We start from the raw sequence: 13498 nt of genomic DNA, 5'->3' as shown, positions 1-13498 counted from the left end.
GGAGAGAGGTCCTGGCTGCAATAATACCTTGAGAATCATAGGCATGCAGAGTTTAAAGCCATGATTCTGGTGAGATAGTGAGGGAATGAGAGCAGATAGCCAAGAGAAATGCTCAAAGGCCTGATACAGAAGGGAAAGGATATGAGGAGCAGATCAGCTGAGTATAGGTCAGCATCTTTTGGGGGTTCCCCTGTGCCTTAGTCGGAGAAGGCAATGGCACCCCACTCCAGTGCTCTTGCCTGTAAAATTCCATGGATAGAGGAGCCTGGTGGGCTGCAAACCATGGGGTCACCAAGAGTCAGACATGATTTCACTTTCACTTTTCACTTTCATGCATTGGAGAAGGAAGTGGCAACCCACTCCAGTGTTCTTGCTTGGAGAATCCCAGGGATGGGGGAGCCTGGTGGGCTGCCGTCTATGGGGTTGCACAGAGTTGGACACGACTGAAGCGACTTAGCAGCAGCAGCTGTGCCTTAGTGGTAAAGAATCTGCCTGGAATATGGGAGACAAAAGTTCAATCCTTGGGTTGGGAAGATTCCTTGGAGAAGGGAATGGCTACCCATTCCAGTATTCTTGCCCGGGAAATCCCACAGAGGAGCCTGGTGGGCTACAGTTCCTGCAGTCACAAAGACTTGGACACAACTGAGCACGAGCACAGCGTCTTTGTATGTTTATATAGCTCAAAAGCAGAATCTTGATTATACATCTAACTTTACAATTGCACAAGCAACTCTTACACATTGTTGATGGGCATGTGGACAGGTGCAAGCATTCTGGAGGATGCGCTCTGCCAAAAGCCTTAAAGATGTCATAGAATTTGACACTTTTAAAGTCAAAATCCCTGGAGAAGGAAATGGCAACCCACTCCAGTATTCTTGTCTGGAAAATCCCATGGATGGAGAAGCGTGGTTGGCTATTGTCCATGGGGTCGCAAAGAGTCGGACACAACTGAACGACTTCACTGAAGTCAAAAAAGACTTTTCCCACCACACCTCGCAGCATGTGGGATCCTATTTTCCCAACCAGGGCTCAAACCTATGCCCTTTGCATTAAAAGCTCAGGGTCTTAACCACTGGACCACCAGGGAAGTCCCACTCCCTTTCTCCCCCCCACCACAAAGCCATTTTTAATTTAAAAAAGATCCTAAGGAAATAAACAGGATATCAGAAACAATTTAACTATAAAATTATCACATTTTTTTAAGATAGTGAAAAATTGGAAAGACCAAAATTGTTCAGAAATCAGGGAGTATTTGGGTGAAAAAGATGGAGTCTAATGCAGGCATTAATGTTATGTTATATAGTGGAAAAGCTGTTTCTAAAATAATTCCTGTATTATCCTGCCCTAGGGAGAGGTGTGAGAGTCACGCTCAGTATGGTCAGTCTTAGGTATTGTGTTTTCATTTGGAATACACTGTTTTGAGGGAATGAATCAGAGAGAACTTTGTATTGGCAGCATGACGTGGTCACAGAAAGCTTTACCTTCAAATCTTGAGTCCTTAAGTCAACTTCTGTGAGTACGGTTGATCAGCACACATCAATTACCACTTCATAAAACGTCAGCCTGGATTACCGGGCCTAGAAGGGGGACGCTACATTTCCCAAAATCTCTTGTGCTAGGATTCTGGGTGTGAACTAGGTTTTACCGTTTTGGATTTGAAAAGTGGAGGTACAGGCCACCTTCCTACTGCTTCAGCTGTTTGATTCTTCCCTTTCTTTCATTTGCCACATTTCCTCTATCAGCAGATCAAGATGAGTCTACTTTTGAAATAAGTGTCTATGATAAAATCCAACTCCTTCCCTATACCTCCACTGGTAACCCTGGTCCAAGCCACTGCCATCAGTTGCCGGGGTCAGTGTAATATCCTCCAAACCGTTGCCCCTGTTTCTACCCCTGCCTCAACCCCACAGCTAATGTGAGCCTTTTGAAACCCAAGAGACACGTGTGACAGCTAACCATTTCCCTTAGTGCGTGTGTGCTCAATCACTTCAGTCGTGTCCGACTCTTTCACCCCATGGATATATGATTATCCCGGCAAGAATACTGGAGTGAGTTGCCATTTTCTCCTCCAGGGGATCTTCCCAACCCAGAGATAGAACCCCTCTCTCCTGTGGCTCTTCCACTGGCTGGTGGATCCTTTACCACTAGCATCACATGGGAAGCCCCATTTCCCTCAGGATAAAGCCAACGTCCTTATGACAGCCTCAAAACCCTGTAGGACCTGGGCCAGTCACTCCACCTCTGATACTGTGTCCAGTCGTGGTGTAAGCTCCAGCCAGTCTCCATGCTGATCCTGATTCTAGCCGCCTCCTACTGATCTGCTAGTTCTTCAGATACTTTTTCATCAAAGCCTACTCTATTTGTGACACTACCAGTCAGAGACTTAGTTTTAAAAAAAATTCCTAAGCACCCATCACCATCTAAATGCTATTTACTTACTTACTATCTCCCTCCCTCCTGGTAGAATGCAAGTTCCACCAGGACAGAGGTTTTCTGTCTTGTCACTGACCATCCTAAAACTGGAACTGTACTGAGCATGCAGACAGCGCTCAGTACGTGTGTGGGGATTTTTCTTCAGGTTTTCCAGGGTGCAACCTTTAGCTCTGTGGTTTTCCAGGTAGTTGAAGACTGTGGGTGTTTCCTGATCCCTGGATTGCAGTCACACAGGGTGTTCTGGAACCCATAGCTCCATCCTGGTCTCCGCCTTCCTGGTTTTAGCCAAGGCCATAGCTCCTCTGGTGGACCAGTTCTCCAGGGTTCTGATTGCTGGAGATTCAACCTAGGGCTCACACCTCCAGCTTTCCAACAGGTCTAAAAATATGCACTTTCCTGTCTTAAACTTCTCTACTTTGGGTACCTAGAATGGTTTCTGTTTCTCCACTGCATCCTGAAAAGTCTGCAAGATAAAACTGTTGGGCCAATGATTATCAAAACTGCTTTTTTCCCCCAACCAACTGGGTCTTAAATGTAAATTAGCCAAATAGAAGGAAGTCCAACCTCTGCCTCGGCTTTCAGGGTGTTGGACCAGTGAGTGCCCCAATGGAAGGGGACAGAAGTGCTTCAGAAGAACCAAGTCAGCAGTTGGCCACACAGAGGCGCCCCTAGAGTTGGTAACCTGTCTCCATGTTTTCAGATGATGTCCTTGAGACCTAACCCCACCCCAGTCTCCACCCTCCATCAGTAGAACTGTGGCAGCTGAACCACAGTCCCAGAGCAGCTGTTAACATCGGTCACCACAGCTGTAGCACTCTTAAGAGGGGAATGCCCCAACTGCAATGTATCCTGCATGAGGCAAGGCGATGGATGTCACTTTTTCCACTGTGACTAAGGCTTCTCAGGTGGCGCAGTGGTAAAGAATCTGCCTGCCAATGTAGGAGATGCAGGGGACACAAGTTCAATCCTGGGTCAGGAAGAGCCCCCACAGGAAATGGCAAGTTGCCCTGGCATTCTTGCCTGGAAAATTTCATGGACAGAGGAGCTTGGTGGGCTACAGTCCATGGTGTCACAAAGTCAGACATGACTGAGCATATCACACATACCTAAGAAATAAGCCTATTTTCCTTTAAAGAGCCAAGTGTGAATCAGTTAGACCAGGTGGGTAGGTCTGGGAGAATTAAAGGGCATTGTCTCTGATATTTTCAGCTAGATAAGAAATATCTGAAGTACAAGATACTTATTATTAACCCGGAAGGACTGTATTTGAGTGAGATGAAATCAGTAATAAAACAGCATGTTTATATATGTAACACACAATTTTGTAGTCTGAAAGAATATGCGCTAAAATGTTAAAACTGGTTATTTTTAAAACTGGTATTTAGAGTAAAAGATAACTGAACAGTAAAAAAATTCTACCTAGATAGACTTCATGATTTAACAATAGACAGCATTTTTTTTATCATGGTGGTACTTATCATGAACCATCTATACCTGCCTTTCCTGTTTCCTCCCTCCTAACAAAACCCTGCCTCACAGGCAACAAGGCATTAGTGCTAAGGGACAAACGGGTCCACCCATCCTTTTTTGCCAGTGCCCAGCCAAGGGTGGCTATGTGGTCTGCTGTATCAGACACACAAGGCCAAAGCTCTTTGGGCCTCTGAAGCATATTCCTCCCTGACATAAGCAGAATGAGGAGAAAGTTCCTTTACTGCTATGTACTTTGCTTCCTGCTTTGGCTCTGAACACTCTCATTTTAAGAAATGATGCTGAGTTGTTCTAGCCACTTTAGAACGCCAAAGATGGTGGAACACACGCATCCTAGAAAATCTTGGCTTTGGCAAGCTTTGGCTGCCACCCGACCCTGGAACCATCTTATCTCCAGACTGCTGGCTACATGAGATAATTAAACATCCCATTGCTTACATCACCGTCAGTCTAGTTTTCTGCTACTTGTGCTGATCCCATACTGATAGCAGCACTCTTTTGTCTTGCATAAGAAAAACTTTGTGTCCATTGTAATTTAAAAGAAACTTTATTTTTAAAAGTACTATTCTCTCAATTTTTTAGAAAATGAGTAAAACTGAGCTTAGGGAACTTAAGTAATTTTCCTCCAAAGTTATACTGGTGGAGTTATATTCAAACTCAATCCAGACTCTAAAGCCATCCATAGTTATACCGGTGGAGTTATATTCAAACTCAATCTGGACTCTAAAGCCCACATTCTGTCACTTACATAGTTAAGAAACGAACAAGCCTATAGTTTACTTTCCGTGTCTTAACATACATACACGGGTTGTAATAAATTTTCATCATTTTCACTCATACGTGAACCTGGCTTTGGGCTTTTTACTCCTGTTACTTGTATTTATTTGTCAGTACAAATGTATGCTTTGGAGGCTTGTCCAAGAAAGCAGATGTGTCCTGTCTTCTCCCCACACTTCTACTGTCCAACCTGTATATCAGGAATATAAGACAGGCTATGGGGACTCTGATTCAGGGTCATAATGTTCAATCCCCAATACACATGAAATGGCACAACAGTGAGCTATAAAGTAATACAAGCTCTTCCTCAAGTTTTTGTGGAATAATCAGAGAATTAAAGGCTGTGAAACATCAAATGTCTATTGAGGCAGGGACTTTTGAGTTAGCCCAGAAAAGCAGAAGAGTTCTTGAACCAAACAAACCCAGAGAGGGACCACCTCCCTAGTGGTCCTGCAGTTAATACTCCATGCTTCCACTGAAGGGGGCACAGGCTGGATCCCTGGTCACAGACCTAAGATTTCCACACGCCACAGCATGGCCCCGCGAAACCAAGAGAAAGGATTACAATGGAGACTTACTGGCAAGGCATTAGCTGTAGAAAAGGAGCAAACATTAAAGCTCAGAGAACAAAAAAGCAGCTGGTTCATCAAAACTGTCTTAGACCAAATAGGACTTCCATGGCACACGTCTTCAAGACCCTTTCTGCTCAGCTGCCCTCTACAGTGACGAGAGAAACCAGAACAGCACCATCTAGCAGAGCTCAATGAGCTCTTACCTAAGAAGGGGCAATGTGGGGACTACATAGACAATCCCGCCTCCTAGCTGCTGGTGAGGCAGCTTGAAGGGCTTAGTGAAAAGCCCAGCAGTGATGAATTTCAAAACAGGCTCAAGGAACAGAAGGGCTTCCCTGGTGGCTCAGACAGAAAACGAATCTGCCTGCAATGCTGACAGACCTAGGTTCAATCCCTGGGTTAAGAAGATCCCTTGGAGAAGAGAATGGCAACCCACTCCAGTATGCCTGCCTGGAGAACTCCATGGACAGAGGAGTCTGGGCTTTAGTCCATGGTGTTGCAAAGAGTCAGACACAACACAGGAACTAACACAAGAACAGAAAGGAGACTAAAGAAAGGAGTATCCTTCCCAAACCTCTAGGGCCAGCTATATCAGGAGGGAGCATTTCTCATGGAGCTTGTGTGGTTCCCAACTGTTCCAGAGGCAGTTTGCTAAGCTCGAAGCAAAGGGAGCTGCAATGCTGTGTCTAATGACCACAGACACTGCAGCAGGCGGCTTTCCCTAACCTCCAAGGTGTCTCCATGATCCTGCTCTGCAGACAAGGAATAAACAAAGAGACGCTGCTCCTCAGGGACCACACACTGGATGGGTCAAGAGTGCTGAGCTGCTGAAAGGAACAAGACGACACAATGAACTACAAGGCCAGTGCGGCCAGGGAGAGCGGGATCCAAGCTGATGCCGGGACAGGAGACAGAGGCAGGCTTCTCAAACTTAAAGCTTTTGAAGTGAGAGGTCATCCGTCAAGTGTTGATGAGGTCATTATTCAATCATCTACACTTTCTTTTTCACCCAGGGCTGTTTTTCAGCAGTATTTGAGTTGGTGGGGTGATAATTATCTATGAGCAGTCACAGGTTTCTTCTGAGAAATAATTTAAGTGGAGCTGGAAGAGGTGAGGGTGGGAGGAATGAGTCCTGGGACCACCGTGACACCCAAAGGCACCTGTAGGGCTGGGAGGAGTTAAGTCTTTGCTTTCCTCTCTTCTGATGGCACCTATGGCTAGGGGCTCACAGCAATGAACAGGAAGTGCTTGCCTAAGATGCTTAGGAGAAAAAAGGGCACAGAGAGGCCCAAACTCAAACCGTTAGAGCATCAGTCCAGAGGGGTGGGACATGGAGTAAGAATGTGGGGAGCAGTTCCATTCACCTTTTCTGAGAGATCCTTGGAATCTATTGTTTGAAAACACTCAGGCGAAGGAAAACTAAACTAACATTTATTGAGCTCCTACAGCGTGTGTCCAGCCTTGTGCAAGGACACTTCATCGACAGTATTCCACAGCATCCTCACGCCAACCCTGTGAGGTAGGTATCGTCCTCGATTTGTCAGATGAGGACTCTGAGGCTCAGAAAGGTTAGGTAGTTTGTTCAGTCACACAATTAGTAATGGACAGAACTGAGGTTGAGTCTCAGACTCCAGACATCTCTGTTCTCTCTCAAGCGCTGCCTCTTGGGAGGAAGGAGGGAGCAATAGCGTCTCCTACCCTGAGAACCAAGACATCCCCAGAGAAGGAGCCTGTCCTTGCCCAGACCGACACTTCTCCGCCTGGGGAGGGTGCAGTCCGCTGAACAGCTAAGACATAAATATAAAAATAAATAGCAGGGACCAACCCCCTAGCAGCGAGGGTGTGCGGTTTCCTCACTGTGGGAAGGTCATCGTGCTGTTCACAGCCGCCGTGGAAGGGAGCCACGTGTGGGCCCTGTGGGGAAAACTGGGACAATGGCTGGAGTGGGTGGGCTAAACAGGCCCCTTCTGGGTCGAACAGATTTGAGAACAAAACGTCTGGAGCAGGCAGCAGTCGTGGGCACAGTCACCACCGTCCTCCATCTGCTCGCTTTACCGGTGTCTGTGATCCAGCAGGGATTCGAAGTTGGGAGAACAGACAAGTTTGTGCTTTATGTGTCCCAGGACTGTCATGTCGCCTGTCCTGCTGTCTCCAAGGCCCACGGACACCAGCTCCTGCCAATCAACAGAGACGGAGATGAAAGACAAGACCACACAGCCACTGCTCAGTCCTATGACTTGAATGTAATGATCCCAAGAGCCCTTCCCCCGTACTCAGCACCAAGTCATCAACATCCTGAACAGCCTTCACCCCGACCGGACTCATTCTCACCTGCAGGAAAGAGCAAGTGGTCCCCATCGTCACGTCCAGAGTCACCTTGCCGAGGAGGAGCTGCACCTTCCCCGACTTGCGGATGAGCAGCTTGCCAACCTGTCCCTCTGTCAGGTCAGCCAGGGTGCAAGTGTTCTCTGCCAGCCTGGCTTCCTGTGAGGACGATAAGGGGACGGAAGCTGGCTGAGGAGCTGTCTCCTCCATCCTTCAAGAACAAACCCTTTCCCAAAGGGAGGCATCAGCAGCAAAGATTAGAATGAGCTCCCCAGACTTCCTTGGTGGTCCAGTGGCTAAGACTCTGAACTCCCAATGCAGGGAACTAGACCCCACATGCCACAGCTAAGAGTTAGCATGCCGCAACTAACACCCCAACCCAGGGATCAAACCCGGGTCTCCTGCATTGCAGACAGACGCATTACCGTCTGATCCACCAAAGAAGCCCTTTAAAAAAATGAAGAATACTAAAAAAAAAAAGAAACAAAGAATGAGCTTCCCAGAGAGGGCCTTTTCCTGGGAATGCCTCCCACTGGTCAAAAAACAAAACAAAAAAACCCCAAATCACAGATAAATGGTCAAAATATCAGTAACTGCTGAAGCTAGGTGATGGTACATGAGAACTTATATTCTCTCATTTGTATGTGTTCAAAATAGTTCACTGTGAAAAATAAACACACTCACAATTTGGGCTGAAGCACAGAGCCCCAAACCCCTTGCAGGCAGAAAGAACAAATGCGTATTATTCTCGAATTTCACTACAGGCGACACCACTCTGCTTCCCCCTCCAGGTGGCTATTTCCCCTCCAGGTCCTGTGCATCTTCACAGCACTCACGAGCATACCCGGTCTTTCTCTTGCTTTATTACCACCATCTGCCCGTCCTCGCTCTGCACCTCCGTCTTGATGGGCTTGATGTCCTGAGTGGGTGGCTGGCCGGGCAGTGAGTCTGGCAGCTGCAGGAACAGCAGCTCTTCCTCCTGCGTGAGGCTCAGCTCCCTGAGCAGCTCAGCCACAGACACGTCCTTCGGGAGGCCTGGGATCTTCCTGGCTGCTCTGAGAGGAGCCTTCATCTTGGCTTCCTCATCCTCATCTCGGGGCTCCTCTTTTACTGCCCGAGATAACAGAAAGGGAAGGCTATCAGAGGCCACCTCTAGGCCATCTCACTGCACCCACCCCTTCCACCTGATCTGCTCCACTGTCACTCAGCCAAGAAGCTGGAGGGAAACTTTGTGCTTAGAAAGAGGGATCCAATAGTCATGTGACTTATTTTAAAAAGGGTGGTCCAGTGATTAAGAATCCTCCTGCCAATGGCAGGGGACACAGGTTCGAACCTTGGTCTGGGGAAGATTCCACATACCGCAGAGTAACTAAGCCCACGTGCCACAACTACCGAGCCTGTGCTCCAGAGCCCAGGAGCCGCAACTACTGAAGCCCGCAGGCCCTAGAGCCTGTGTTTGGCAATAAGAGAAGTCACTGCAATGAGAAGCCCACACACCACAACAAAGAGTAGCCCCCACTTGCTGCAACTAGAGAAAGCTGGTGTGGAGCAACGAAGACCCAGCACAGCCAAAAATAAATAAACAAATCTTAAAACAGTCAGGCAGGCTCACTCCTGCGGGAACAGCTGGAGAAAAGGAGACGAGACCTTAACTGACACAGAGTACCTTTCACAGCAGGCATGTCCACCTCCATATCCTCTTCCTTGGGGCCAGCCAGCCGTGGTTGAACATCTGTTTCCTCATTCTCTTCCTTAAAAAGCCAGCCCGAGTGAGCCAGCGGCAGTTGCACAGGCATATTTCGAATATCATTCCTAAGCCCAGGGTCATCGATGAACTGCCAAAGAAAAGTTGGGGGGTCACACAGCAGGGCCAGCATACACACGTACCTGGAGGGCAGTCCACCTTGCCCAGTCACTCGGTTGTGTCTAACTGTAGCCCTCCAGAGTCCTCTGTCCATGGAACTTTCCAGGCAACAATACTGGAGTGGGTTGCCGTTTCCTTCTCCAGGGGATCTTCATGACCCAGGGATCGAACCTGTGTCTCTTGCATCTTCTGCACTGCAGGTGGATTCTTTACACCACTGAGCCACCTGGAAGCCCACAGTCCACCTTAGCTCTTTTCTAATCAAAGATTCCTGCCGCTCACCAGACTTGCAGGACATTAGAGAGCTTCCCCCATCCTGGTTCCCTGGAAGTGCTTTTCATCAGAAAAGAAGCCCCTTCCCCTAGTCCACTGGTACCTACATCATCCTTCTCCAGCATGCGCAGGATCTGTTTTGTTTCTTCATCTGTCTCCCTCTTCTCCTTTTTGATGTTGATGATGTGAGAGGGCCCCACGTCTGACATATCCACAGTCTTATCCCAGTTCCCTGTGGAAAACCACCCGTAGTTCACCAGGAGTGAGGGAGGAGCCAACAGCAAGGAAGGCTAAACTGGGAGCAAGGGGGAAATACCAGCACCCTGGTCCTTCTCTTGGGCAGTCTGCACTGAAATCCACTGATTCCTTCCTCCCAGAGCCCCGGCAGCTTTGTACCCTTTTTCTTCATCATTTCGGCGGGGCCCTGCTCGAAGATGGAGTGGGACTGGATCACTTCTGGGCGCCCCCGGCCCCGTCCATGGCTGTCTCGCTGTCGGTCTCTGTCCCTTTCACGCTTCTCTTTCTTGACGGTTACTTCTTCCTTGGGCCTGGAAAAGCGAATGGGTCAAAGGAAACTACTGACGTCGCCGGCATCCGAGAACCGGTCTCACTCTCCCACACCACTGTGCTCCACCAGAGGGGAGTTTATGAGCCAACAACTGTATCATGAGAAGCACAGCACCCACCTGTGTGGGTGGTCTAGCACCTCTTTCACTTCCTTGATGAGGCAGAGTCCTTCAGTTTACTGTACTTTACCTTTTTGAAGAACTATAACACAAAAGGTGAATTATAGAGACTGCCCCCAAATGTGGATATTTTTTTTTTGGTATTGACTGAAAGCAGGAAAGTTGCAATGCAAAAGAACGTAAGGGAAAACCTGATCCATCTCTGCCCAAACTATTGGCTCTCAACTCTGGCTATAAAACATAATCTCTCTCTGAAGTAAGTCAAAGAAGAAGAATTGTATAACATCCCTTATATGTGGAATCTAAAAAGAAATTATACATATGAATTTACTTCAAAACAGAAAGAGACTCACAGACTTAGAAATTGAACTTGTGGCTGTGTGTACACACTGCTATATTTAAAATGTATAACCAACAAGGACCTGCTGTATAGCACACAGAACTCTGCTCAATGTTATGTGGAGGCCTGGATGGGAGGGGAGTTTGGGGGAGAATGGATACATGCATATGTAATGCCAAGTCCCTTCACTGTTAATCTAAAACTATCACAACATTGTTAAATGGTTATACCTCAATAAAAAATTAAAAGTTAAAAAAAAAGATAATCACTGTTTCACTGTAAATAAGTTAAAACAATTTTAAGGATGGATTCCCAGGCATCAGTATTTTTTTAAAGCTTGCACATTAGAATCACCTGGGAGCCAGGGTCAGCAATCACTACTGCAAAGAACTAAATCTACAAATTCAAACTTCCGAGCCACCTACTTAGTTATTTCCCCAAAGGTCCAAATTCAGAGCATGTAAACAAAGAGGTAAGGCTTCCCAGGTGGCACTAGTGGTAAAGAATGCAGGAGACACAAGAGATGCAGGTTCAGTCCCTGGGTTGGGAAGATCCCCTGGAGTAGGGAATGGCGACCCACGCCAGTATTCTTGCCTGGAGAATCCCATGGACAGAGAAGCCTGGGGGGCTACAGTCCATGGGGTGGCAAAGAGTCGGACTCAAGTAAGGGACTGAGCACACACGCACAAACAAGGCGCGAGTATTCAGGAGGCCTAGCTACTTACTCTTCCTTGATCTTCCGACTGATGATATTTGGGGTGAAGGTTTTCTGAAAGTAAAATACAGGAGTCACTGATTTGGTAAATTCTGGTCCCAAAGTACAGAGGAAAAGAAAAACTTCCAAAGGGCATCTTCCATGGATGAAGACCAAAATGGCTCTCTTCGGCACATTCCATACTGTTGTCAAAGATTTACTGAAATGGACAGGTGCTTGAAAAGAAGGCATGTCATGCCAAGGCAACGGTGAAGCTATATATAGAAAGGGGCATCAAAAAACATTTAAATGGCAGCCTTAGTTTCTGCCTCCTGAAAGGACAACCCTTCAGGACTCTAACAGTAGAGGAATTTACCTATTCTCACACTTCATCTTCAAACTGCTATGAAGACCAGACAGTATTATAGAGAATGAGCTCTATCAGCAAGGTTCAAATGGCAAAGACAGATCTGCCAGCATTCACAAACTGATGATTGGGTTAGAATGCCACCAGAATTTATAAAGAGAAACTGAGGTCTTCAAAAACTGGCTGCTTTATGCTGTCATCTTCCCCACTCTCTTTACAGTCTACCCTTCACATCTACAGTCACAAACATAATAGAAGACACAGAGGCTCTAATATCACACCTAAGACTCAATATTTTGGACCAGAAGTCTGCACACTGGGATCCTGGGCAAATTCAGAACTCTCTTAAATTGCAGGCAAAGTTTATGTCTGCGTGGCTTTCATGGGTTTCTGAAAGGTATCCAAGACACACCAAAAGGAAATAAACCCTGCTCAAGTTGCTTCTGAGCTAATTAGGATTCTCTGCTCTTCAGCCATCTCTGAGAGCCATGTCAACATCTTGGACCCAGTATCTTGACTTGAAGGTAGGGCAGGCTCCCCAGAAATTGCAGGCGGAAGTCTGAAGACAAGATTCGCAAGGCCCAACATCACGCCTGGCACACGGTAGGCCCTTCAGTTAAACCCCCTAGTGCCTGGAATTCAGCGTAGTCGGGTACCTTCTTGACTCCCCCGAGGGTGAGGTCCCTGGAGCGGATGGAGGGAAGGCGGCCCGGGGTGAGGGGAGGTGCCGGCCTTCGCCCAATAAGCCCCCGCGCCCCAGAAAGGAGGGGTCGGGGCCCTCCCGGAGCGCTGGGCTCGCCCGCGGCGTTTCCTTCCGACATGATGCCTGAGAAATGAGGCGAAAAGGGGTAACGAAGTCACTCGAGGGAGAAGGACTCGCGGACCCTGAGCGGAACCCCACCCACGTGGCCTCCCGCCCCCCCAGTCGGCGCGTCCCTCCGGCAGCGACTCAGCTCCTCCCCCTCCCACGTGGCGGGACTCCCCGGAACACCCCGGCTAGGGCCCTTGGCTCGCCTTCTCTCCAGGCCCCCGGCCAGGCACGAGGCAAAGACGCACCCCTTCGCACCCAGGCTGTAGTTCCACACCATGCGCGTCCCGATTTCACCTCCGACGCGACGCGCACTGGGTTCCGAGTCTCGGCGCCGGGCGGAAGTCTGCGTGGCAGGGCCAGGGCGCCGCCATCTTGTCGCGAGGCGGAAGTGATGTTGGTGGGCGGGGCCGGGCCACAGTATTTATCCCGCGGCGTCTCGCTCCCCTCCGCCTTCTCTTCCCGGTTCTTCCCGGAGTCGGGAAAAGCTGGGTTGAGAGGGCGAAAAAGGAAGAGGGGAAGGGTCTAGGGGAGGGGTACGTAAGCGGGGTCTTGGCCCCGGGCATAAGGTGGGGGCGTCCAGTTCAGGTCTGGGGGCCGAGACGCCGTCTGGACGCAACGTGGGAGTTCGCCGCTGGGGAGCCTCGGGGTCGAGACTCGGGATGGGGCGGGGATGCGGGGCAGAGAGCGAGACCCCGACTCAGAGTCCTGGAGCTCTAGGCTGGGCTCGGCCGAGCCTCGATTGCCGGCTTTATGATGACCTTGGAGTGGTCACTGCACCTCCGGGCTGCGTTCTCGCCCTTGTTCAGGGGATCTCTTCGTCGGAATCCTGGTGGGGTCCTGGGGTGGGGCTGTGGACATGGGGCGGTGA

At 48.7% G+C, this 13498-nt stretch overlaps 1 protein-coding gene and 1 non-coding gene across 4 annotated transcripts; one reads left to right on the top strand and one right to left on the bottom strand.

Annotated features, from left to right (window-relative positions):
* Nucleotides 1–6684: 6684 nt before the first annotated feature.
* On the bottom strand, nucleotides 6685–13026 carry POLR3D (RNA polymerase III subunit D). 3 transcript variants are annotated; one of them, XM_005210241.5, is made up of 9 exons: nucleotides 12834–13026; nucleotides 12476–12645; nucleotides 11484–11527; nucleotides 10129–10280; nucleotides 9840–9964; nucleotides 9262–9430; nucleotides 8440–8705; nucleotides 7602–7754; nucleotides 6685–7444 (listed from the first exon to the last, which is right to left on the bottom strand). In XM_005210241.5, exons 2-9 carry the CDS (start codon nucleotides 12638–12640, stop codon nucleotides 7322–7324), a joined length of 1197 nt encoding a protein of 398 aa, XP_005210298.2. In that variant the 5' UTR covers nucleotides 12641–12645; nucleotides 12834–13026; the 3' UTR covers nucleotides 6685–7321. The 3 variants fall into 3 exon arrangements, with proteins under 3 accessions (XP_005210298.2, XP_005210297.2, NP_001019670.2); XM_005210240.5 differs by having other exon boundaries at nucleotides 12886–13026; NM_001024499.2 differs by having other exon boundaries at nucleotides 6686–7444; nucleotides 12876–12975.
* Nucleotides 13027–13055: 29 nt separating this feature from the next.
* Nucleotides 13056–13137, top strand: MIR320A-1 (microRNA mir-320a-1). The gene has a single exon (NR_036340.1). It is a non-coding gene; the product is annotated as a microRNA mir-320a-1 (primary transcript).
* Nucleotides 13138–13498: the final 361 nt, after the last annotated feature.

The sequence above is a fragment of the Bos taurus genome, chromosome 8 (genome assembly GCF_002263795.3).
Source record: "Bos taurus isolate L1 Dominette 01449 registration number 42190680 breed Hereford chromosome 8, ARS-UCD2.0, whole genome shotgun sequence".
NCBI classification, from domain to species: Eukaryota; Metazoa; Chordata; class Mammalia; order Artiodactyla; family Bovidae; genus Bos; species Bos taurus.
Note: the sequence above shows the minus strand (reverse complement) of the source record. Positions and strands in the feature narration are given on the sequence as shown.